This window comes from Strix uralensis, chromosome 4, assembly GCF_047716275.1.
Source record: "Strix uralensis isolate ZFMK-TIS-50842 chromosome 4, bStrUra1, whole genome shotgun sequence".
NCBI lineage: Eukaryota > Metazoa > Chordata > Aves > Strigiformes > Strigidae > Strix > Strix uralensis.
In genome coordinates this window covers 90,009,267-90,035,769 of record NC_133975.1, presented here as the reverse complement: position 1 = coordinate 90,035,769, position 26,503 = coordinate 90,009,267, and the positions used below count along the sequence as shown (strand labels likewise).

At 52.5% G+C, this 26,503-nt stretch overlaps 1 protein-coding gene across 3 annotated transcripts in view; it reads left to right on the top strand.

The window, feature by feature from the left end:
• Positions 1-2,846: 2,846 nt before the first annotated feature.
• The window catches only part of CREB3L1 (cAMP responsive element binding protein 3 like 1), a 51,277-nt gene continuing 27,620 nt past the window's right edge, over positions 2,847-26,503 (top strand). For all 3 annotated transcript variants that reach the window (XM_074867752.1, XM_074867753.1, XM_074867751.1), the window contains exon 1: positions 2,847-3,031. In XM_074867752.1, the coding sequence (XP_074723853.1) occupies positions 2,924-3,031 (108 nt within the window). In that variant the 5' untranslated portion in view covers positions 2,847-2,923. The remainder of the gene's footprint in view (positions 3,032-26,503) is intronic.

The window sequence follows — 26,503 nt, the reverse complement described above, 5'->3', positions numbered from 1 at the left end:
TAGGGTTGAAAAGGAATTTGAGCGATCACGTGATTCAGCCCCTGCCCCAAGGTTGCCTCCTGATCTGCCATATCGGCTGCAGAACTTGGCTTTAAAGATGCTCCGGTGAGCGCGACACTGCCACTTCCCAGGCACTTGTCTGTCACTGCTTGTCCCCTCCAGTGTGGCAACGGAGAGCAATTCTTGCCTTTCTATTTCCTGCAGCTCTTTGAGTGCTGAAAGTCTGTTGACGTGAGAATCATCTTTAGACCAAAGAAGCCCAATTCCCCCAGTCCTTTCTTAGGGTTCACATTTTCTGCAGTCATTCCCACTGCCCTCCTCTGGACCCAGCCCAGTTAGTCCCTATCTTGCTCAAGGTTTGGCACTTAGATAGGCAGGGTATTTTGGCTAACGCCATATTCTGCACCGGTCTTCTGCAGAGCAGAAGGGGAACTTCACACCGTAAAGGTTTTGTAGGAGGACTCCTGCATCTATATCCCGGTGTGGCATTTGCCTTTTTCACAGCCATGTGATGCTGTTAACACTGTTCAGGTGTTGCAAGCGCTGTAGTTGCCAGGCGTCTGCTGCGGCAGTGCCGCTCAGCCTGTCCTGTCCCCCCTCGCTGCAGAGACCCCCTGCCAGCTGCAGCAGCATGTCCGAGTCTTCCTGAATTGTGATCGCCTTCCCTCACCCCATCGACACTTTCCCTGTCCCCGGGTCTCTTTTGGAGCACAAAACTGCTCACCTGCAGAAATACCTCTCCTTTTCGGCTCCAGAGGGTCAGCGGTGACACTCTCTGAACTCAGAGGTAATGTTTGTGTTGCCTTTAATGGACTGCACTTGTGCCCGACATGGGGAAAATGTCCCTTTCGGTGCTAGGGATGGGGGTCCCTATCAGAGCTCTCCAAGACGGGACAGAGCAGCTTTGCAGCACAACACCAAAGAGGGAGGTTTGTTATAATCCTTCCTTGCCTGCAGAGATGCAGCAGCAATAGACAGGGGAGCTGTGGCCAGACAGTTATGCTCAGTACTAGAAGTATGAAATAGAAGCAGAGTCTCCGAGCAGGCAGTTTCATTTTTTCCGAGATATTTTAATCTCCTGAATGCACTTCACAATCCCTATCTGAATGTGCCAAAGCATTTTTCCTTCAGAGTGCAGGCAAACAAGAGAGGTTTACTTTGCTTGACCTTTTCTGATGACACTGCCACCCGTGCTGCGCTGGAGCTGACACCATCTCGGCTTCCTCGGCCTGGCGCTGCGGGTAAATACAGCATGTGTCCTGAGAAGAGGCTTCCTTCTGTTAACTTGGGCGAGGCACTGAACCAGAAACTCCTGGTTTCAGCGGTGAGTCTTCGCAGTTAGGGAAGCGATATCCGTGTTTGGTTAGTGGCGGGAGGTGAAGCTGCCCCTGCTGTGGCTCTGCCCGTGCTCCGTGTCCCTGGGCTGTCACCCCATTGCTATCACAGGGCTCAGTCCTTCTGCTCCTCACAGCTGAGAGCCCTCCTGCCTGGGGTGTTAAAGGAAAGATGCCTTTCCCCTTGCTTGGAGATAGAGGTTTGCTTCTTGTTGAAGGGTCTGGACATATTTCCTCTCCCCATCTTACAGTGGAAAAGGTTTCTGTGTCCCCCCCTTTAAATCCCCTGACACCCACACTGACAAAGAGGTTTCCTTACCTTTAAGGAAGGAGGAACAGCATTATTTTCTCAGCACAACTCCATCCTGCCTGAATTTATGTCTCTGACCTTTTACCCAAAGGCTCTTTACACTTGACTGAAACGTAAGGTAAAAGTAAATGTAACTGAAAGAGCCCATTGTGTGTGCAAGTATAATGGCTTTTGTGTGCAGGAGGTAGCACGGGGCTGCTTGTGCAATGAGTTGCCACCTTGGGTTGTGCTCTTAGTCCTGAGACCCGTTGGGGAGCATGGAGCAGGAGCCCGGATGGATGGAAACCCGGTGTCTGGTTCAAGCACAGGCTCCAGCCAGCCTCACATCAGCCCTTCTCCCCCAGGACCCTTGCTGTTGGCAACTTTCAGCCAGGTTTCTTCCAGGATAGCTGCAGCGCTGTCTTTGGGGCTTTTTTCCTCCATATGGCTGTGACCAAGGAAGCCTGTGCTAGGGGCTGGGTCTCCAGTCCGTATTCTGTGGAGCCATGAAAGCAGGGACAGATTAATAAAACATCAGGGCTTCTTCAACAGGATTATTATAAGTGGTTTTCCTGAGTGTTGGTTGGAGTAAGGATCAGAGAGGACAGGGATCCATAATCCTATTTATCTGCAGCCATATAATCTTCCTGAAGCTCTTTAATGGTGCCCAACTCTAATTACAGAGCAGCCGCAGCCAGGCCGACCGCCAAACCCGCTGTGGGGAGAGGGGGCAAGGAGATCTTTGGGGCACCGACCCCCCGCAAGACCCCTCTTCTGCGGCTCCGCTCCCCGAGGGCCCCCGGAGACCGGCCACTGCCTTTCTGCCGGCGACACCGCCTGCAGGGGGGGTTTGTCCCAGTCATCACACCCCAGTGGCTCTGCCGGGGGCCACAGCGTCACCCTCGGGCCCCCGCGGGACCGCTGGGCGCTGCGGGGCGGGAGCGCTGCCGCGAGGGGGGGTGGCGAGGGGGAGCCCCGCCCCGCCGGGTGCCGGCGCGCGGGAGGGGGCGTGGCGCGGGCGGGTTGGCCCCGCCCCGCCCGGCTGGCCCCGCCCCTCGGCAGCGGGGGCACTGACAGCTGCCCCGGGCGGGCACCGGCGCCGCGCTCCCGGCCCCGGCCCGGCCGGCGGTTCGCTCCCCGCCGCCGCCGCCCCATGGACCGCCGCCCCATGGACCGCTGCTGCTGTTGCTGCTGCCGCCGCCGCCGCCGCCGCCGCCGGGGGGCGGGCGGGAGCGTGCCGCCGCAGTGAGCCCGGCCGGCGGAGCGCGGGGGGCGGCCGAGCCCCCGCGCCGCGGGCACCATGGACAGTATCCTGGAGCCCTTCCCCGCCGAGCGGCTCTTCCCCGCTGCCGGCACCGGCTTCCTCGACCTCGGCGACTTCAGCGAGGCGGACTTCCTCAGCAATGTGGTAAGGGACCGCCGCAGCACCCGCACCCCGCACACACACCGCCCCCCGCACCGTCTCCCCGGCGGGGCGGCCGCAGCCCCGACAGCGGGGACGGGACGTCCCGGCGGGCTCGCCGCGGACCCCCGCCCGCCCTGGGGCTGCGTCTGCCGGGGTCCTGCCCCCCCCCCCCCCACCCCCAGCGCGGGGTGCCCCGGGGGTGCAGGTGACCCGGGTGCCCCTCGCCGCACACGGCCGGCGCTCCCCCGGGACCGGCCCCGCCGCCCGCGGGCGTCCTGCCGCGGGCACCCCGAGGAAACCCCGCTGGGGAATCGCAGGGTTTGGGTTTGGTTTTTTTCTTACAACGCGCTTTTTTGAGACCGATGGCTGGGGGAGAAGCGTGCGGTCCCGGGCGGGGAGCGCACAACCTGCCGTGGCTCAGCCCGGGCAGCCCCGGGGGCACAGCCGGGAGACCCTCGGGCTCAGCGCCTCCGCTCTCCTTCGCTCGTAACTTTTCCTCCGAGTGGCATTTGGGAGATGAAGCATCTCCTGCTTGGCGTTAAGGCTGGGCTGATTTACTTTGGAGAGGAGGGTGAGGGGGAAGAGTGACTTGGGAGGAAAATGTGTTGCCAGTCCCAAGAAACCAAAGAGGCATTGTTCAGCTCCAGGGAAACTGCCCAGCCTCTCCGAGGAGTCAGGCGAGTCCCCAGTCCAGCCGCTCTCCCCAGAGGAGCGCGCACAGGCTCTTGGCTGTCCTGCCCGAGCTTTCTGCGGGAGTTTGTGCTGCGAATCCTGCACCCCCTTCTGCCAGGGAGGGCCCAGCCCGGAGGCAGAAGCGGAAGGGCCCCACCCCAGAGGTGGTTTGGGGTGAGGGCATCATCCCACGCCGGGCAGCAGGGCACTGCCTGCACTCAAGGCTCCACCGGCCTCTGAGCAGCTGCAGCCGTGGGAACGTGCTTGTCCCAGACAGAGAGATTTTAGCCACGGCTTGTTACTCCCCTGTCACAATAGTGGCACCTCCCGCGTTCCCGGCGTAGCACTGTGGGTGTCTCCGAGGACTGACTACCCTTGCAACCGGAGCAGGGAAGATGCCAGCACCTTGACACCGAAACAGGGGACAGGGAGGGGAGGGCTGCAGCCGTTAAACACCTGATGAATCCACCTCTCCTTTGCTACGCAAAAGGTATCTAAAGCCTTTTGTGCTGCCTCCCTTGCGGAGGAGACAGCAGAGATGCAGAATTTGCATAAACATTAAGAGCAACACACTTGGTGTGTGGAGACGCACTGAGTCTGGGAAAGAGATCACGCGCAGGCAGCCCCATCTCTCAGAAACCTCGCCAGCTCCTAATTTCTAAGATACCACTGTGCCTCAAGGACTGACTCCGGTCGGGCTCTACGGGCGGCAGCAGAGTCCCGCTGTGTTCAGGCAGACCTTCCAGCAGCACATCACCCCAAGACTGAGCGCTCACATGCACTGCGAGGCCTTGCCCACTCATATCCGAGAGACCCGTTGTTAGGAGTCTTCTGCTTTCCCTAATTCTATGTACATCCCGTGTGGATGGAGCTATGCTGATATGAAGTGCTTTATGCCAGGACCGTTTATTCCCATACCGAAGTGAAAATAATATGTATTGGCACCAGCCCTTTTACCTCGGTGCAAGATGGGCTGCTGTCAGAAGCCAGGGAACCCCCAACCAATATAGGCGGTACCTCTTCATAGCTTAAATACAAATTCTGCCGGCAAGCAGACCCTGTAAAAATGAAGCTTTTGTGTAAGAGTGCCATCTGGTGCCACCTGCCAGGACAGTGTGTTTAAAGTGTGCAGTGGCCATGCACAGGCTGGCTCTGTCCTGCCTCATTTAAATGGCCTTTCTGCTTGGAGAGCTGTTTCTGAAGTAGCCTGCCCTTGCCTTCACATTAACCAGGCTGCAGTGACTCAGGCACTGTTGTGCTCAGCTTAAAAGTAGAAAAGGTGTTGGGGTATTTTTGTGGATTTTTTTCCCAACTGCCAGCACCACAAACTTCTGCTGGAGTGTGAGAGTCAAGTTGATACCTTCTATTCCAGCAGATGATAAGTATAAGAGATTCTGTGATTCTGTAGCCACTTCTAGCCTACCAAATCTGTTGGTGATACAAGAGCCAGAACATAATACATCAGCCTCTTTGTTCGCACTCTGCATGACAACATGGGGGGAAGGAATACACTTACATTTTCTTACTAAATCCAGCAAATCTCCTGGGATCTTGAGATGTGCTGAGAAGTTCTTTTTACATTGAACTGTGCAAAGCATCACCGTGCACAATAGCTCACAAAGTTGCCAGTGCCTTTGCTTCAAAGATGGGCAAACTTTTCCAGATATTGTTCAGCAAGCATTTTTCTTAGAGCAGGCCAGGAATTTTGGCCATAAAATGCCAGTATGAAACTTCTTCTGCGGATGATTTCTTCTGTTCAGAAAGGAAGCAGAAAGAAAAGATGGATGAACCTTACTGCAGAGGCTGTGCTCCTTTGGGGCAAGAATTACATGTCTCTGAACTACTCTCCTTTCCTGGACTTTGACACTCCTAATGAGTCATCTTGGTCCTTCAAAAATGGTTCTCTGTGTTGTTCATCTAAAGTTGTGACAAAGATGTAATGAAGGCATGTCTGTAGATGCATCCTCAAAAAGGTATGTGTACTTGGAACAGAAAAAAAAAATATTAATTTGAGTACGTGTACAGGCTGCCACTCAGAGGCACCTGGCCACGTTGGAGGAATGGGTCAGCAGAAACCTCATAAAATTCATCAAGGACAAATACCAACTCCTGCCCCTGGGACGGATGAGCTGACCCACCCAGGGTCGTGGGGCAGCGCTGTGCCCCGGTAGCAAAGGTAGCCAGCGGCTCACACAGGAGGGCGTTGGGAGACAGACAGAGGGAAGCGATTATCCCCCTTGACAATCGTAAAACTGTGTCTGAAATACAGTCTCCAGTTTTGGACCGCCTGGTACCAGAAAGTCATTGATAAATCTGAGCACACGGAGGGGATGGTCACCAAGATAGCTGGGGGCTGGGGAATTTCTCCTGTGAGGAGAGGCTGAGGGAGCTGGGCTTGCTCAGCTGGACGAGAGGCGGCTCCAGGAGGACCTAGCAGCAACCCGCCTGCACTGGGGAGGAAGTTACTGAGAAGATGGAGCCAGGCTCTTTCCATAAGTGCATGGCAGGAGGATGAGTGGTCATAAATTGGAATGGGAAAGGTTTAGACTGGGTATAAATAAACAATTTCTCACTGTGAGGAGAATTAGGAATGGATGAGGCTGCCCAGAGACACTGTGGAAGCTCCTTCCTTGGGGGTTTCCAAGACCTATCTGAACAAAGCCCTGGACCAACCTGTATTTAGTGCTGGTCCTGCTCTGAGCAGGAGATCGGATTAAAGACCTTGTGAGCTCCTGCCCGACCTGCATGAGTCTGTGATTATATGATGGGTTTGGGGGTTTTTTTTGAAAATCCTAAGGAGAGTGGTATCTGCTTGGTACTCAGAGGGGAAATCTCCAAGGGACACAGAATGCTTCCTTTTACTTCACGTAGCTTCTGCTAACCAGACTTACATACGATGACTACTAACAGCATTATCAGTCTTGTTTGCTCAGGAGGCCACCTGCTGCTCTTGAACTTAGGCAACTTTGGTCATCTTTTTCTGCCAGAAGGGCCTACCATAAGTGAAGCTAATCCTTCATGCAGTGCCTGCTTATCAATGTCACCTGGCTGTCTCCTGCCCAGTCCAGCATTTCTGGTCGTTCCTGCAAGCACCCATTTTTTCCCTTACAGTCTATTACAGCTGCACTCAGAGAGCTCTTACTTTCTCTCTCAGCTCTTATCAGTGCTGTGAAACTCTTCAAAAGCCTTATCTTTTGTGTCAGATTCACCACTGTGCTTCACTGGGTTTGTGACATTCTGGTGTCAGAATGAAGCCAGAATAAACCAGCCAAACAGGAGTCATGTATTTCTTTTTAACCCAGTAGGGTTTGTTTCTTCCCTATGCTTCTGTGTTTTACAGTAGGAAAAATACCTTCAAGGATGACTTTGGCTGTTCATGTAAACACAGTTCTATTTTGATTCTATGCTTTTCAAAGCATATTCTTTACCTCCTTCTAAAAGAGAGACATTAAGGCAAAAAAACAGTCTACATGATAGTCAAGGTCTCCACTGTTAGAAGCTGCAAAATGGCAATTCAGGCTGCCTCAGTTGTGCTAACCCAGCTCCTCTGGGGAATGCACAGTGAGGTGCTCTTTCACTCTCTGATCCTATATGCCCAGGCAACGTAACAAGCAACATCTTCTGGAGCCTACTGGGGGACAGCAGAATGGGAGAACTGCTTGTCTCTGTGGGTTGCTCCTTGAGTGAAAACTGGCTTTTATGTCTACCGTGTGCTCTTTCCTTTAATACTGTCCCAGCCCACAGAAGGGAAGAGAGTAGCAGGACTGTATGTAGTGAGCAGGCTGAGAGTGGTGCTGGTGCAACTTGTAAGGGAGCTTCCCCTGAAGATGAAGAGAGGCTACTCACCATGGATGACCGTCACTCTTGGAAGAAACCTGTACAGACTTCTGTTCCTCCTATGCCTACTACAGGGACATAAATAGCACTTCGGTAGTGCTTAGGTCTTGGACTGACCTTTGGTCTGAGCGACTTTTGTGCTGCGTAAGCTCCCTCTCACCATCTCTGCGCACAGTGAGGACAAAGAAGCTTTGGTCATCCGGTTCTCATCCCTTCCGGTTGCTAGACAGGGGAGCTCTGCTGTAATGGGAGGCTGGGTCTCGGGGACCGATAGTAGTCCCTCATGGGGACACATGCAGCAAGCGTTTTGGCCTTCTATTCCCACACCTAGTAAAATTTGGTCAGTGACACATTCCTGGTTAGTCAGCCGAGTGCTGGGTAAGGCATGACTTTTTTCTTTAAATTTTGCTTGGAATATGCCAGTCAGAGATTCCTGTGGGATCTGGAGCACAGAGAGACCTGGTGGGGCCATCAGAACTGGCCTGATGGAAATGAATCCTAAAATAATAGTTCCCAGATTTTCCTATTTCCTTAGTCTCTTTGGATCCATCTCGTGGGTCCTCCACTTCATGTCCACGCTGCTCCTTACTGTCTCATAGCGAGACTTACACCTGCAGAAGTGCTAGCAGCAGGATGAAACCAGAGCTGAACACAGAAGTTCATGGGTCTTTGAGCGTACAGCATCATCACCGCAGTGTCATCACCAGGAAACATAGTTCCATTTTGGTAACGAAGAGGAGGAGAGACTTGAACTTCCTTTGGAAGACTCTAGGTCACTTTCTCCACAGAGACTGGGGATCATTTTTGTGTACCTCCTAGCTGCCAAGAAACTGATAAACAGTTGGGATGCTCTTCCTAAATAAAAACATTCATCTGTTGGACAACTGCCTGCGTGTTTTGGGGATCCACTGGCCTAAATGCTCATCTCAGTTGAAGTGGGAAAAGCTAGAAGAGAGCTTGCAACGTGGAGGAGGGGTGCTGGAAGGCATGCATCCAAACCAGGGTTAAACACAGGAGACAGAGCCATCATCTTGGTGGGGAGAAGCAGGAAGGACTTTGGTGAAGTGCTTGTAGAGTAAACAAAGGGAGGGTTTGGCAGGAGGTGGAAGTACATCTGTGCATACAGTCCACTCCCGCTGAGGGAGGTGTCAGCAGCACCAGCTGGGAGATGCTGGAGTTGTGTAAAGCTCGGGCCATGTCTGCCAGGTGATCCCCATCCCCTCTGGCATAAGGCAGTCACTCAATGCCACCACCACTTTCTCACAAGAGAGAGGAAGCCTGAGGTCTCATTTCTACAGATGAGACTGTAGAAAGCCTCTGAGACTGGCCCATTGAACCTCCTCCTGGTACCACTACAAGTGCCTAAGCATGGCGACTTCTGAATCCTATGACAAGTGTTGGGTTCATTGATGCAAAGTGTCTTCTGCTGCCTAGGAGCCCATCTGATGCTGCACTGGTCTCATCCAGCACTGCGCTGGTCCCATCTGGGGCTGTGCTGGTCTCGCTGAAGCCTGGAGTGGGAGCTGTCTCTGTTAACAGAGAGAAATTTGGAAAGAAGAGTGTTTTCTGAAGCAGGCCCTTAAAGGAAAATTTAGAAGTAGGGATTTCATAGTCACAGGTGCAGCTCCACTATTCAAAATGCAGCCTGGCTGACACCTCTGCAACATACTCCTGTGTTTCCTCTGAGAAAGGTCTACTCCTGCACTTGCTCCATTTTTTCTCAGCACTTCCCTGTAGGTTTTAAGACTGTAGTATTTAATTAGCACTTAGTGCATTACTTATTTACTATTTAAAGAATTCTCAGTGTTAAAGGAAGCAAATGAAAACGCTTAACTCTCTGGAGTTGTCTTTGTGAAGGCCATATGGCAGGTCCTCTTCTCATAGCCACAGGTAGGATTGTGCTTAATGTGAAGATTTGATTCTCAAGACTCGGCTTGTACCAGTGCATTTCAAGGAAGGGATGAGTCAACCCACTAAAGCCTGTGTGTCCTTGTCCTGTTGTAGACAGTCCACTGCAGGAAATCAGATGGTTCACAGAAGTCAGTTGGTGACTCTCCTTGCAGCAGAGTTACAGGGGAACAGGTAGGGCACCAGGGATGAAGCAGACCGTTACAGCTCAGCTAAGAAATGGCCAAGAGATGTCTCTTGGCCTGATTTGGCTGGGAGATTTCCCACGGAAATTCCAGACCTGTGCTGCAAGGTCAGGTGCAATCACCTATGCTTCACAGGCAGTCTTGGGGCTAGCATTGTTCTTCTTCAGGAGAGGTTTCTGTTGGAGGAGCCAAGTGTGTTAGTCCTCACTTCCAGGCCAACCTCAGTCCTGGGATTACTGCATCCCACTGATCCCAGCTTGCTGTTGGGGACTGTATTTATTCTCCTTTACACATCCGAACTGCTGGGACTTCATGTCTCCACGTGGGAGATCAGAAGTGAGAGCAAGGGTGGAACAAAAGCCGTGTTTCTTGGCTGACCCCCATGCTGGCACCACGGCTGTCCCGCTGCAGCGGGTGACTTCTGCACGTGCAACTTTGACGTAGTTTGGTATTCTCTGGCTGAAGTAATCAATCCTGTTTTCAGGCTGGCAATAGGACAGTGAAGGTGCTTGCACGGAGCCCTTTTCTTACTCTTTCCTGTCTTCGGAGCTCAACTTGTGTTGTGAGTTATTAGGTATTTTCTGGGGTTGGTGCCTGCATCTTTTGCATCGTCCCTCAGAGCAGAAATAGCTGAAAGGTTGTGAAGAGCCGAGGGCACGGCCAGAGTGGCTGGGAAGTGCAAGTCACATGCTGAAAGGCAGGCTGTGTCTTTCAGCCCAGTTGCTCCCCACATGTCTGCCATGCAGTGTTTACATCTATCTAACTTATTCCCAGCTGCTCCAGAAAACAAATTTTTTTGCATCTGCTTTCCTGTCGGGTCACATCATTTAAGGTTTTCCTTTCCCGTAGTCTTCTGAGCCAACCTGAACACCCCAGCCTTCCCCTCTCGCCCATCCCTTTCTGACTTCCTTACCCACCTTCTCTTCTCTTTCTCTGCATCTCTCCTCTTACTCCTATTTTCTTAAATCTCTCCAGGGCTGTCTGCCTTTGAAATCATGTGGAGCTGCTCTGGTCTGATCAGTGTCCAAGTGAGAGATGCCTGACACTGATCTTGACAGGTTGTTCAGCCAGAACAAGATCTCGTGAAGGTTGGAACTGCAGATACCCACAAACTCTTTCGCTCCTTTCTTTCTCTTCCTATTTTATCTTCTCACTTTCTAAGATTGCAGAATTTCCTCATATAGGATGGAAGCAATGTGCATGGCTATTCTCCCTGAAGCTAGTATGTAATTTAAACCAGTGCTGGGGTAATTAGTACCATCTTTAGGGCTCAAAGGTGATGCCTTACGTGAGATCATTCATTACAATCACTGTCCAGCCTGTTCCAGAGGAAACTCACCCTTGACTACCTCAGCAAAGTTGCTTTTGGCTTCTTTACACTATGACTTTGTCTTGATTAGGAAAAATGTTCGTTTAGGTCAGTCTGGCTGACCCGATTAGCAAAGCCTGCTCAAAACGCAGTTAACATTTTTCCTAGAATAGATGCAACATAATGCGTTCAGCTCAGCGATTTGTGTCAGGAGTTCCCCTGCAAGAGGAATGTCAGAGCTCCCTTGGGAGGCACCTGGCAGCCGAGGCTGCAGGAGAAATACAGCTTGGGCCTGACACCAAGCACGTTACAACATTGGGTTTGGAAACTCATATTGGATTGTCAGCACCCCTCCTGCAGGTGAGCTTCCTTAGACCGATGCCCAAAGACATTCCTGTGTGCTGAGCTCCCCACCACAGTGTCACAGGGGCAGTGGCTTATCTTCCCAATGCCATGGCATGTCCGGGTGGGAGCACTGCAGCACCAGAATAACTCGTCTCTCCTGGCCGAGGTGCAGGGGATCTACCTTGCAAACCTGCTCCTGGCTCGGCACTATTTGCAGCCCCCCCTCTCCTGGAAGGAGAGCTTTTCCCTCCAGAAGGGGTAGCTGAGGCAGAGGGAGAACAGGATGAAGAAGAGGACCCGGGTCCAGAGCCTCATTAGTTAATTGTTGCATGTCAGAGCAGCTTGATGTTAAATTAGTCCCATAAATTCAGGACAGTTGAAGGAAGGAGCTGGGCAGGTGCTTTCGGCTGAGCTCACTGCTGTCCTGGGGGAGGGACTGCAAGCCAGGCAGCTCAGGGAGGAGGAAACCAGCTCTGACATTTGTAAAGATTGTTGATGGAAGGTTTCTTTCAAAGCCTTTTCAGTCTCTCGATCTGAGAGCTCTTTGCCCAGGGAGTGCTGGAAATCTGGCTCTTCTTTCCAAGCAAATGTGGCAGACTCTGAGAGTTGATGAGGTGCTGTTGAGCTACAAATATTGAATTGCCAGTTGAATGATGTTGGGTTTGTTTTTGTTGTGTTTTTTCTCTGCTTATGGACAGTGGTGCAGTGAGGTTGTCAGGAATGGGAGAACTGTGTTTTAGTCCCAGTTCTGCTGGTGTGATCCTCAGGGTGACACTTGCAGCGATGAAGCTTTTACTCGTTATAAAATGGTACGCATCCTTATTCTTACTGACATGGGGCAGTGCCATCAATGGGTGACGTTGATTAATGAAAAGTTAGACTGGGGTGGGGTTTTGCTAGTAGATATCTGCCAGGAAATGCCCGTAGGAGCTATTTAGAGTCTCTTTGAATGACTTTGCAGCTATACAACATATTTGCAACGTTTTCAGTTTGACAGGTCCCTCCTCCACTGATGTCCCAGCTATGCTTCACACCTCTCCTGTTCCTTATCCCTGGGGACTGCACGTGTCTGATTCTGACCTCAGATACTTCAAGCTAATCCAGAGTAATCTTTCTGTGTCAGTCTAAATGACTGCGTTGGTCAGCATCAGGATTTAAACTAAAGTACTTGGCCCATGCAGTTGCTGGCCTGACCTCTTTGGGCCTTACTGAAAACCAAACAATTTGTGCTTTATAAATCCGGTGAATGGGCTGTACTCATACCTCATCCTCCACTGCACAACCAGATCCTGGCTCAGTCGCAAAACCTAACTTCTCCCTGGGTTTGGCGCAACTTGCTGAGAGCACCCTGTTACATTTCTGCCTGAAATTGCTGCATGGTCAGGGCTGTGCCGAGTTCCCAGGCTCCCTGTCTCATCTGGTTTGTATCTGAGAAGGAGGTAACAAGCTGGAAGTACCAGAGTGCCCTAGCAGGGCATTCAAGACCCATGTCAGTCCCTCCTTCTGCTCAGCGCTTGGTTTTGCGCTTTCTCTTTCTCTTCGGAGGTGCCTTTTCCCTGCAGTAAGTCTGCCTGGCCTGTTGTAAAGTTAGGATCGCCATCGTCCACTGGGAAGTGCGATTCAAAGGTTGCTTTCCTGTTCTCCAATGCTTCTCCTGCTCTTCAGGATTTGTCAAACATAGTTGGCAGCAGTCCAGCAGCTGGATTAGCATTAAATAATGAGCAAATGGCCCGCAGCCCTTTTTCAGACTGGCAAAGCACACACCTTTCATTCTTTCCTTACATGTCTTTGAGCCCTGTTTTTATCACACTGGGAGAGAGCCGAGGACCAGATGCTGCTCTGGTCATTGCTGGGGACAGAACAGAGGGTGCTACACTCCTTTCTTTGTTGCTAATTAGTACCAAGGTGGTAGCTAGAGGCTGCTAGCTGCTAGAGCAAAACTCTTTTCTCCCTCCCCTTGTAACTACAGCCACAGCGAGCAGTCAGTGGCAGCTGTAAGCAGCTGGGGTGAGCTGCAGCAGAGCAGGAGCAATGCTCATTTCTTAATTTTCCTGTGTGCTTCAGGCTCCAGGGGAGCAGCCCTGGCAACCTCCTCCTTTGTAGCCAGGGGCTGAAGTCCCAGGTGAGTTGAAGGCACACATTACTATGTCAACCCCAGCAGCTACGCAGTGTGGTGAGGTCACCCAGCAGCCTCGATATCGACAAGTAAGTGCCAGAGACCCATGTCCAGACCAGTGCCCCATCCACTGGTCTCAGATGCCTTTCTGATTTTTGATGAAACTGGATTATGTATAGTTTCCAGATGATTTATTTATTTATTCTGGGAAAGGGAAGAGGGAAAGAGGCCAGGAGGGATGGAGAACAGGGAAAGAAAGAGGGAAGAAAAAGCAAAGACAAGAGAGAGGTAGCTATGCAGTTAGCATTCCTGAGCCATCTGGACCTGTTGGCATGGCCCCAGCTGGACGGGCTCACAGGTTTATCCACAGCATGATGTAATCTCCATCATCCAGCGTTTGATTTTTCTCCTCGCGCTGGATGGCCTCGTATCTGGTGCATGTCTGGAGCGGGCATTTTGATTTCCTGTTGCTATTTGTGGACTTTTCCTGGCCGAATCTCAAGAGCAGCTCGGGCGGTTTGCATTCCTCAAGCTGAAGAAGCAATGCCACCCCGCCAGAGCAGTGCGGGGGCCAGCCGCGGCCAGCCTGCTGTCTGGGGAGGGGCAGCCCTGCATGGGGAACCAGCTGTGGTTTGCACCCTGCGTGGCTGGAGAGAGGGTGACACCTCTGCCTGGTGCCTGGGCCGCTCAAGCTGAGCTCAGCTATCGGCTCAGCCTTCAACACCAGCACAGAAAGGGCTGGCGGGACCGCTCTTCCCAGCCGTTCGTGGGCTTCCCTGCCCTGCTGGGTCTTGCAGCAGAATGGGAGGATGAAGAATTTTACTTGGCCCGAGACCTGTTCTTCCCTTTGGTAGGTGTGAGTAAAAAGCAACCGATGATCTCAGTCCCTCTCCGTCGCTAACGGCAGCACCGGGGAGCACCAGGGCTCTCAGCAGGTGGGCTTCCCAGCATGTGGGAAGGGCAGCTGGGGAGGACGTGGCCCGACACTGCCAAGCGCCCACCCTTGCTAAGGAAAGGCCTGTGACCTCCTTCCCTCCATCACTCAGTGCCATTGCCAGGAGGCAGTGCGGTCTAATGGGAAGGATTCAGACTCGTGTTCCCTCCATGGTCTGTAGGAGACAGCCATGCCTCATCAAACCAGCCATCTCTTTTGTCTTGAGTCCTTCCCAGCACATGAAATGAAGAGGGTTGGCACGTCCACCTCCATAAAAGCACACTGAACGTCTTTAAGTTACAGCAGCCACCCAGGAGCAAAGTGGTCTTTTTCACTACATAAATTCAATGTGTTGAGGGGCAAAAAGTAGAGCCATAGGTCCCCTCCTGCCTTCAGAAACAGAGCAACTCCCACTCTCCCACATGGAAAAGTCTGAGATGCCGGAGGATGAAGATGGGATTTCTCTACAGAGTACCACTGCTGCAAGCAAACCTCAAACCCAGCAATATAAGGGGCCTGCTTCAGAGTACGCTGTTCTCCGCTGACTCAAGAGATGTGGGTAGCTGTGTGATGAGGCATTAGGCAACAGTTTGACATCAGCACACAGTGCTCCCTCCCTCATGATGCCTCATCCTGCCCACATGCCTCGCTTAGCTTTGTTTCCTCCAGGGGCTTGGGAACAGGGAAGTTTAGTGCAATGACCCCCAGGGATCAAAATTTTGTTCAGTGGAGAATTCTACCGCCTGGTTCAGAGGTTGTCCTGGTTGCACCCGGAGGGAGCAGGGTTCTGCTTTCGTAACACCCCAGGGACGGCCTGTCCACCAGGGATGGACTCACTGGAACCACAGAGCTGAGCTTTTCCACCCGACTCAGCTCTGCTGAGCGAGAGAGTAGCTGAGGAAAACGATGGCCTCTTTATAAACTAACTGGCAAAACTCTTGCATCTCTCCTGGGAGCAGGCCAGGGATTCTGAGTCACTGCTGAAGTGGGTTGCGGCCAAGGTAGTCTTACCCAAGACATTAAGGGAGAGAGGAGAGATCCATGCAGGAGTGCCAGGAGAAAGAGAAATAGTCATGACCATAATTAATAATAATATAATGATGAAAAGAGTCAGAAACACACTGCCCACTCCAAAAATAAAGTTTGAGGACAATTCAAATGCTGTAAAGTAAAGAGAAGAGAGGAAAGAGTCGAGAAAGACCGCCAAAGCCTGCATGTCAGCTGCAATGCAAGGAGTCCCATCCAGCTGGCCTGGGTTCAAAGAGCTCCTATTGTCCAACAGCATTTCCAAGACACCATTCAAAACTTTCAGAAAATGAACCCAAGATGCAGGGTGAGATTTATCACACAATAAAGGCAAGCCAGATGTGTGCACCCTTTCGGGGAGAGGAGATGGGAGGAAGGTGGTGGAGGAGCGAAGCAGGGGAGAATCAGTCAGCAGAGGCATGAGGGAAGAGGGTGGCATGAGAAGGTCTGGTGCTGTGGGCATCCAGGCAGGAACAGGGGCTGGGTGTATCTGTGCTGGGACACACCCTGGGCACTTGTGAAGGGTTTCACATATACGAAGAACTCCATACTTAGGAAAATTCACTTGGCATCAGGATTAAGAGACAGAAGGGGAAGATCTCACTGGTGCTTTTTCTTTTTTGTTGCACATAAAACCTTGATGGATACCAAGAGGTTATTGTTGCTTCTGGTCCTGGATTACAAAACTGCATAATAAGGCCATGTCTGAAAGGATGCCCAGAAGCCAAACCACTGTAGATTTTATCTTGATTTTCTAGGACTCGCACAGCCTTCATTATTGCTTTGCACCACTGGCCACCATGGCAGGGCTGTAACTTCTTTTGCCACAGGAATCACTCACTTCCACCTGTGATTTGATTATGTTAAAATCTAGCAATTAATTATATAGAAAGATAATTTAATCTTGGAATCTGCTGCTAATGTGGAGATACATGACTACAACCTGCCATCATTAAGTAAGTCCTCACGTTCTCCCTGTCTGCAATGAGACCAGTGTTGTTTCTGCTGTTTGCAGGATAACCTGGTAGCATGGCCATGCCATACCACACTCCACATATTAAAAGGTAACTTGGTTTTGTTCTCAGGAAGACCTCTGGTAGTAAGGACTTGTTCATCTAAAAGCAAAAAGCCCGAGGAAACACTTCAGAGGCTTAAGCTAGAGTCTCTCTTTGCAATGACTCATATGTTTGCTGACTGTAGTTAGCTTCTACAGCAGCTTTTTTTATAGAAAGGGGTGGATTTAACTGAAGCCTTTAAACTGAGACGAGATGTTTCTTTCTGAGCAGCTCAGTTGTATGAATATAGCTGCTGCACTCAGCTATGTAAGGAACCATATTTGATTACCAGACTGGTTCCTCCAGGCCCTAAAACCCATGAAGCCATCCATCGTCTCCTTGTACCGCTCCAGGGATGTCCAGAGAATGGATTCCCAAATCCACCGGTTTCTGCAGACACCCCTCTGATGGTGGGGTGCAGATGCCTGCTTGATCTCAGACACAGGAGCTTTCAGGGCAGGTTTTCAGGGCATGAGAGGTTTCCTGTCTCCTAAGGAACATGGGATCTTTTCCTCCCAGAAGCTTCTGACTTTACTTGAGCAGATGATTCCAGGTATCTTCACGTTTCTACTTCTTTTCACCACCTACAGGGTACTTGGCCACTGAACCTTGTGGAGAAGTCTAGCTTGGAGGGGGGATAGCTGGAGAGCTGGGTGTTGGGAAAGGGTTTTCACAGGCTGCCTTTCTCCCTCAGCCTTGATTTTCATCCCATGGTTGAAGCGACTGCATTATCTCTGACCAGTCAGATCTCCATCCTCGTCTTTGGAAACACAGGGCTTTGCCCCCTTGTTCACCAACATCACACCTTCGTTATTCCCCAGGATAGTGTTAATCCAGGCTGCTCCAGTAGTGACGAATGGTCTGAGAGGTGTTACTGCCCTTTGTGGGCTAGGAAGGATTTCCCCATTCTCCAGAGGCTCTGGTTTCTGCAGCTCCACCGCTGAGGTGAAAATGATACCCTCAGCATTGGAGCTGAAGTTTAATTTCCTATCTGCTGCTCAGGGCACAGATTTTCCACTGGGATATTGGCAGCAGGTCAGAAATCTGCATTCCAAGCTGAATTGCTTTGAAAACAGTCCTGGTGCCGGACCCCATTCAGTTTGCTGGTTGCAAAACCCAGCTCTTGCCTCCTAGCCTGGCCACTGAAGAGAGTCCCAGCTCTTGCTCTCTCAAGATTTTGCGTGAAAATCCCTCACATCCTTGAGTCACGAATCAGCTGGTCCAGACTTCATTGCTCTGTAATTGCCCTTTACAAAGGCCCAAAGAATGAAAGCCACCAGTAATGTTTGGTATTAGCTGCATGCCTCAGCTTTTGGACTTGAACAGAGTACAGCTATCTTCCTCTTCCAAGGCCTGCTTTTCTTTATGGGTCTCCAGGGACCTGCCAGGGGACAAAATGTGAATTATCTCCGATTTTGCTCTCTGAGCACTAAAGAGAAACAGTTTCAATGAGACAAATTAAGCTGATTGTAAATATAATACAGACCTTTCCTCCTTCTCTGGTTACCTCCCAAAGCAGATTTCCTCTGTCTCCCAGGGCGCCTTTCTCGTTGCTTAGATTGCCTTTCTTGCAAGATGCAGAAAAAAGGCCCATAATGGCATTGGGGTGACAAGCTGTGTAAGAGCAGAGATCTGCCACCTCTGGTGGCTCCAACCCCATACTGGGCAGGGCCAGAAGCTTCCAAGAAAGATGGAAGAATTGGTGGAGTGGCGTTTATTCCGGTTTATTTTGGTTATTGAATAAACTTTCTCATCCCACTCATTGGTGACTGGCTTGAGCAGTTGCACCTCTCTAATTTATTTTTCATTGTATTGAACGTTCATGCTGTATTTCATGTCTTCTGGCAATACTGTGACCCGGCTTCACTGCAGCATGACAGTATAGTTCTCAGAGGGTCATGCAGAGTAAACCAGTATTTTCTTCCGTTTGCCCTGCCTGCTGCCTTTCATCACACCACGTGTCCCTCTCCATCAAGCAGAATTTTTCCCTAAACTGTCCCGGCAGACATGCCACACACAATTAAATCCATGTAGGCTTTTTCAGGGTAGATTTGCCTCTAGATTTGCAGGGTTGGACCACAGCTGCATCCCTAGGTTGTGCAGGGGTGCCTCACGCCAACAGTCATGGCTATGGAAACCCAGTTGTGTTCTGGCTGCTGTGCCTCTGTGAGGACTGAGAAGGGATGGATATGGTTGGGCTCCACACAGCACACATCCGGGTGGAGGTGGATTGGGGTAACATAGCAGGTAGGGCCTTCCCAAAGAGGATGGGTTATATTTTCACACATAAGGAGATAAAAAGTTCCCATGAACCCCCTCCCCCCGATGCTACAGCAGCTGAAAGACTCCTGGCCCCTGACATGGTGTGGAGTTAGGGTGTCACTGGGAGCCTGCTGCAAGCTCAGCTGAGGCTGCCGAGTTAACACAAAGAGGTAAAGCACCAATTCAGACAAGAGGGCAGAGACCTGGGGGCAATGATGACAATTACAGCTTCTTTTTCTCAGAGCTACTGCTCACGTGAAGTCTCTGCCCGGAGACTGTACTGACCTTGGCTTGGGAAGGAGTAAAGAACAGGAAGAGACCCCTACCAGCTTGCCCAGGGGTACCTGCATTCCCACGGAGAACACCTCCCATGCATCTCTGTTCGAACACAGCCCAGCTGCCACCACGACAGTTCAGAAATAAAGGCAGCTTTGTTTAGTAGCAAGCAGGTGTCTTCAGTTCTCTGAGCTCAAGAAAGGCCTTGAAGGACAAACTTTTTATTTGTCTTTCACAGACCCCTAAAAATAGCCCCCAAATCTTCTGCTAAATGAAGGTTAAGAGCAGTTGATCTAAATGTTTCATCCTGAGAGGGTTGTGTCCACTTGTGCATATAGTTCAAGTGCTGCTCTAATTTTTTTATCAGTCGGCTGCAAGGGAGTTGTAAGCCAAAAAAATTTGGGACATTCGTTGCCTATGTAGCATACACGCAGCAAAAGCTCACTGGAAAGCAGAGGCATTCCTCTTTATCCTCCAGGGTGCTGCTGCTGGGAGGAGAGGTGCTTCTGTCTCTGCAGATTCAGTGAGTCTCGTGCAAGAGGCAAACTGGCTGTAGCTGCTTTCCACCCAGGGCCAGTGGAGCCCAGTTTGCCCTAGGGAACGCTGACATGTTTCCCCTCAGCCTTAGCACACACGTACCTGCTCTGCACCCTGGCATCCGCAGGTGGTTTGAGGTCATGTGGGTGGCCACACCGCTGCAGCCATACCATGATGCTGCTTGTCTTTTGATTCACCCCACCCTGGGCTCTGCCCTACCCCACAGTCATTGCCCTTGCAGGGCGCTTCTGCTCTCTCCCACATCACCACTGCCCGTGCCGGCTGCTAATCCCATTTATGCTGGGCACACTAAACCCAGGTGTGGGTACACCAGTGTCCATGACTCTTCTGCCATTGAGGCAGCAGGTGCCTTCAGTGACTCCTTCAGGGTCGCTGGGAAACCCAGTCACAGGCTGGCAGATTTCAGCTTTCCTTTTTTTTTTTTTTTTTTTCCTTTTGGGAGCAAAAACATTTAAGTTAAAGACTTAACTCGCCCACTCCCCCCACGCCTGGGTGCCTCCCAAGATTCCTTCCCAGTGAACAGCAGGCTCGCAAACTCTGAGCTGGATATTACACAGCTACAATCAGAGCCACAGAATTTTGATGTGGTCTGTATTGTGCGTATGCTTTTAACAACATCACCCATTCTGTCAGCTGATATTTTTTTTGCCCCCCCAACTAGGGTTGGAGGGGAGAGGGGGGAACACAAAGCCTGCCACGGAGGTTGCTGCAAACCGTGGGAGCAGTATGTACCCGAAGAGGTCGGAGAGGCTGGGACGATGTCCTCTGAGGCACTCATTAAGACATCCCAGGAGGAGAAGGAGCCATGAAGGGGATGAAGGCGAGGCCTCCCCACGGGCACAGCCCCCCTCCCGCGCGCTCTGCCCCTCAAGTTCCGCGTCCCCTGCGGCCTCAGCGTCCCGCCGAGCCGTTGAGGCAGCCGGGCCCGGCGGGGGAGCCGGGTCCGGGCCGCCGGGCGGGCAGGCAGCCGGCGGGGCGGGGCCGGGCCGTGAGGCGCGACGGGCCGTGAGGGGCGGCGGGCGGCGGGCCGCGGTCCGCTCCGTCCTAACCCTGCACTCCTCCCGCCCGCCCGCCCGCGCGCGCCGCTGGCAGCCTCCTCCCATTGGCCGCCGCTCGGCGCCGTCGGCCAATGGGCGGCCGCCGCTGCCGGCCGCTGGAAACGTGCCGCGGCGACCGTTAACCGCCGCCGGCGGGGGGGGGCGATCGCCGCCGGCCGCCCCTCAGACCCGGCGGCAGCTCCGCAGCCGCCGCGGGAGGCTCGGGCCGTTCCGCCTGACGGCATGGCGGGGGGTGAAGCGGCTGCGGGCACCCAGGGCCCGGGCGGGGAGCGCGGCGGCCCCGATTGCAGCTGCTCCCTCGCTTCAGGGTAGCGCCTTGCCTTGGCGCCGCTCCCGCAATCGCCTTCCCCTGATTGTGTCTTGAGCCTCTGTCGTCCCTCCTAGGTCTTGTGGCGCCTAGTGCTGGAAATTGTAAATCCAGGTCCTTGGCACGGATGCGCGGTGGAAGGAGGTTTCCGCGGCGAGCTGTGCCTGAGCCTTGCTGGGACTTCGCAAGGCACCGGGGACATGGCGGCGGCTGCCGAGGCGTAATGGCGTGTGGCGGCTTTGGCCTGAGGGGCTGCAGTCCCGGTGGGGTGGGAGATGATGGCGCCCCTGGTGTGAGGGGAAGCAGCTCACCTGCCTTGTTTCCAGTGACCGTAAGCCCCCATCTTCCTGTCATTCTGCAGACAGCAATAAATTCTGGGCCTGCTTTCAGATCAGGTTCAGTCAAACCCTCCACTGCGTCGGGGCTGGGTGTCGGGGCAGTGTTTGGTTCACCATACAGTCCAAGGTCGTGATGCTGAAAATAATCATGGGTGACTTGGGCATTGCCGTCGGTCTCTCAGAAAGACTAAGGGGTGCTGCTGGTCAGGATGCTGTCCTGCTGCTGGAGGGAAATAGCAGTGGGGTTTGCAGATGGTTTGGCCTGAAGTGCTTTGGCCATGCCTTGCAGGGAAGCAGGAGCAGCAAGGGGGTAGCAGGTCAGTGGCAAGCTCTCCAGGCAGACCGGGGGCCTGGGCAGACCAGGCATGGAGCAGGCGGGAGCTGCAGTACCTGAGGGGAGAGACCAAGAGCAATATGGATCAGGATGGAGGGACACCAGAGGGGCTTGAGAGAGCCAAGAGGTGGTTGGATGATCACTTGTGCTCCTTGGGGTGCACATGCACCGACTAGACTGTGAGGAGGAGTGTGCACAGCATCTGTCCATCCTGCCTGGATCTTGTTAACGCCGTCAAGATCTTCACTTTCATAAGGTCTAAAATTCACTGCATTTTAAAGAGAGCAGAAGGACTGTCTGGAGTGTATGGGCTCTTCTTTCCTGGAATGTAAAGGAAACCTTGACTGTGCAGCTGGAGTGCAGGGGGCTTCATTCCTTAGTGAAAGCAGAGAAGGGAAATGCAGATGTCACAGCTGGGACAGGAGATTTATCTTGGCAAGCAAAGAGGAAAAATACTTTCAAAAAGAAAAGAGAAAACTCAGAAGAATCCCCTCCCCATCTGCACTGCCTGCCAGCATGAGCAGAACCTCCAACCTGCAAAGGCCCTTCGTCTCCTGGGCCTGGGCTGCCGCCCAGCTGGATTAGCCCCTCACTGCTTTCTCTTTGGAGCGAGACCATTGTGGTGGGAACAGGGAGGCTGTGAGAACCAGGCTGATCCTGAAGGGAGATTGTCTCCAAACAACTCAGCTGGAGGTGGGAAGGGGAAAGTCACAGTCAAAGGATGGAAGCGTGAAAGGGAAAAGGAGAGACAGATGAAGCCAGGGTGACCACAGAGGAGAAGTGGATCCAGGGAGAGGAAACTGTCCCCTCCTCAGCCATGCATGGTGCCACTGGGCTACAAGAGTGGCACCTTAAGGCATCCCATGCACACCCGGGCAGGGAAAAGGCTTAATGCCTCAGTCTCTGCTTGAGGCCCCCAGAAATCTAACACCAGCTCTGGGTGGGGGGGAATAGAGAGCTTGCATTTGGATGTCTGGATGCCTTACATTAGCTCCCAAGATAACTGTTGTACAACAGGAAAGGGTGTTCGAATGAGAAGTGCACGCACGCACATACAGTGCGCTATTTAGACAACCCTAAGCATGAGGTCAGGATGAAAACATGTGGTGGAAATATGTTTGGAAGAGTCAGTGCCTATGTCGATCACCAGGAGTGGGAGGGAGCAGGAGCCAGCAGCTGACAGATTCACACTCTCTCCCCGCGGCTGAGGTGGCCTCAGCCCGAGCAGATTCTCCTGTGGCATCAGAGCAGCTTCAGGCTCTCGGTAGGGCCTGGAGATGCAGCGGTCATTGACTCCCCGGTACCTGCGCAAGCTGGCTCATCCCCTTCAGGCGCTGCCTCCCCGTCCTCCCAGAACCGTGGTGGGGGCACAGACAGCCAGAAACCGGGTTTGGATCAAGAAATCCGGCACATCCTCACCATTGCGTTTCTGTCCCTTGGCTGCCCCCTCCCTGACCGCTCACTGGTAATACAGCTTTGGAAACACATCTCGTGCTATTTCTTGGCTTTGGAGCATAGTTAGAAGGAGAAGGAAGGAGGGTGTGAAAGGGAGGGGGAGATAGCAGGAGCGAATAATGCAAAATGAGACTGTGCTGTGAGCTTTGTATCCCATCTGGAAGCTGTTTTCCCCCAGTACACTTCACACCCGCTCCCTCTGGGCCAGGATGGTAAAGGATCACGTTTCCCAGTTGACTGGTCGCCCTTGCTCAAGCCAGGCCCATCTGCATGAAAGCTACTTGAGATATCTTAAGGAGAATCTCAGCAGAGTTGCAGAGTCCTTCAGTGTCACAATCAGAAATTCTTAACCAGTTCTCTGAGGAGCGGGAGCTGGCTGATCTCATCCTGGCTCGAAGGTGCTCTCGAGGAAAGAGCCTAGGCCTTGAAGAGGCTGTGAGAGGATGAGCCTCCCCTGCTTGTGCATCTCTGTCCACCCCACCTTCATTTACATCTGAGTCTTGGGGACTCTTTCTTGGACCTTCCACCAACACATGCTTCTGGGCTGCTGAGATTTTCATTGCCACAGCGTCGGCAAAAGTCTTCACAAAACCCAGCACAGTTTTCATTTAGTGGCAGTGCATGAAAGCCTTCAGCTGTGCTGGCCCCAGTCTGGGTGGGAAGGGAGGGCTAGTGGCTGCCCAGCACCTCCTTCGGCATGTGACCTTCAAGCCAGGATAAAGCTACCCTCCATTTGGTCAGGTGATAAACCTGTTTGTTTGCCACTCAGAAACTTGGAGCACTGACCCTGCCATGATCCACACAGCCCTGAGACACTGTACCCTGAGACCTGCAGTTCCCCGGAGCCTTCTCTCTCACATGCGTTAAGGAAGAGCATGGCTGAAGCCTTCTCTGAGTTTTGCCAGATAGGTCCAGCTCCCCCAGCGAGGCTGGGTGGGACAGGGTTTTCGTATTCTGGGTTAGCAGGCTCAATCTAAACTAATTAGCAGTGATTGTGATGGCATCTATCTGAAATAAATAAAAACTCGCCGAGGAGACCAGCTCCAGTGCAGGTAAGCCTGTACTGGGGGGATTTGTGGCAAAAGGGACTGGAAAGGAGCTTTTTTGGGGGGACTTTTGAATCTTTTTGGAGACAAAGGCGGCTAGCCGGCTGTAAGGAGACTGGCAAGCCGGTGGGCGGGCAGCTGAGGAGGTGTGGACTGTGGGCGGAGCCAAGGGCCGGTGGCGCCTATTTTGAACGAGGTGTAAACACACCAACGGTCACTCGCCGAGGAGACCAGCTCACACCCCACCCCTCGGTAACGAGCTGGGTGGGCTTCTGAGTTAGCGTGAGCGGAACCAGCACCATCCACCGTTAATTCGGTGATAAGAACCCTGTGGGAGCGACCAGGTCACTGCCCACCGAGCTCAGGGTGATCAGATAGTACTTGACTGGGAGTGCATCTAGGCAGCTTGTAGGGCAGGGCTGAGACCCTGCCACTGGACAAGGTACATTCGGTCCCTGCAAACAATTGATCAGTACCAGAGAGAGAGGAGGGAAGGAACAGCTCTGCATGGAAGTGAGAGCACTGCGTGTGGGAAACAGCACACAGGGATTGGTTCTCTTCCCGGCCAAGGACCATGGTCACAACACGACCCAGCGGCAAAGTGATGAAGAATGTGGGAACTCAGACAGAGGTCCTGCACAAACAGGTGGCTGTGCAGGTCTCTGCTTGCCGAGAGTGCCTGAGCCTGGCACTTGAATTGGAAGAAGTCAGAGACACCGTCTGTGTGCGGTGTGATCAAGTAAACGATCTGCTCAGGCAGGTGATTGAATTGAGGGAGGAGGTAGAAAGGTTGAGAACAATCAAAGAGTGCGAAAATGAGATTGACTGGTGGAGCCACACTCTGAGTCAAAGACAACAGGTAGAGGCTCTACAAGAAATACATGACTCCCTCCCCTCCTCTCACCAGGCAGAAGGAAGGCATGTGGAGGGCAGGGGGGAATGGAGTCAGGTCCTTGCTTGGAAAGGCAAGAGAAAACCTCCTCCACCCTCCTCACCTTCCCAGCTGTCATTATACAATAGGTATGAGGTGTTGGAACTAGACAGCCAGCCAACTGAAGATGGAAATGAGGACCCACCTGGTGAGTCATCCACTGCTTGTCCCTCAGCCCTAAGACTTACGACTTCTTCAAGTAAGAAGAAAAGGAGGGTAATTGTAGTGGGTGACTCTGTTCTGAGGGGTACAGAGGGGCCCATATGTCAACCAGACCCATACCATAGAGAGGTCTGCTGCCTCCCTGGGGCTCGGGTCAGAGACATTAAAAGGAAAATCACTAGTCTGGTGCGGCCCTCAGATTACTACCCCTTATTGGTTATCCAGGCAGGTAACAATGAGGTGGTAGAAGTCTTAAGTCACTCAAAAAGGATTTCAAAGCACTGGGGTGGCTAATTGAAGGCTCGGGAGCTCAGGTCATGTTTTCGTCAATCCCTCAAGTGGAAGGGAAAACCACTGATAGAGGGTGGAAAACGTATCTGATTAACATGTGGCTCAGAGACTGGTGCCACCATCGGAATCTTGGGTTCTTTGACCATGGCGAGGTTCATAAGGCACCTGGTCTGCTGGCGACAAATGAGACGGGTGGGATGCAGCTGTCCCTGAGGGGGAAAAGGATTCTGGGGCAGGAGTTAGCAGGGCTTATTGACAGGGCCTTAAACTAGATATGAGGGGGGATGGGGAGATAACTGGGCATGTTAGGAACAAGCTTAAGGGAAACGTGCCAAAGCTTGAAGGATGGTGGACTGGTGAGGGCTCTCCCTCTGCCACTTCATTTGAGAGAAGGGAAAGATGTTCAGGAACCGTGGAAGCACCTGAGAAGGGTCTGGTAGGGAATGGGGCCCATGCTCACAAGAGGGTGTTGGATTCATTAGCTCATCTCAAGTGCATCTATACCAATGCACGCAGTATGAGCAACAAACAGGGTGAGCTTGAAGCCATAATGCAGCACGAGAACTATGACACAGTAGCTATAACAGAAACGTGGTGGGATGCCTCACACGACTGGGGTGCTGCAATTGATGGCTACAAGCTCTTCAGGAGGGATAGACAGGGAAGGAGAGGTGGTGGAGTGGCCCGGTATGTAAGTGAATGCTATGATAGCTCGGAAATCAAGTATAGTGATAACGGGGTTGAGAGTGTGTGGATCAGGTTAAGGGCCAATAAAGCAGATCTTGCTGTGGGAGTCTGCTATAGACCTCCCAACCAAAGCAGTGAGGCGGATGAAGCTTTCTACAAACAGTTGGGAGAAATCTCGCAGTCACTTGCCGTTCCTCTTGTGGGGGACTTTAACCTCCCGTATATCTGCTGGGATCACAACACAGCGGAGAAGGAACAATCCAGGAGGTTCCTGGAATGTATGGAGGATAACTTCCTCACACAGCTGGTGAGTGAACCGACCAGGGAAGGTGCCCTCCTGGACCTGCTTCTTGTGAACAGGGAAGAGCTTTGTGGGTGAGGTA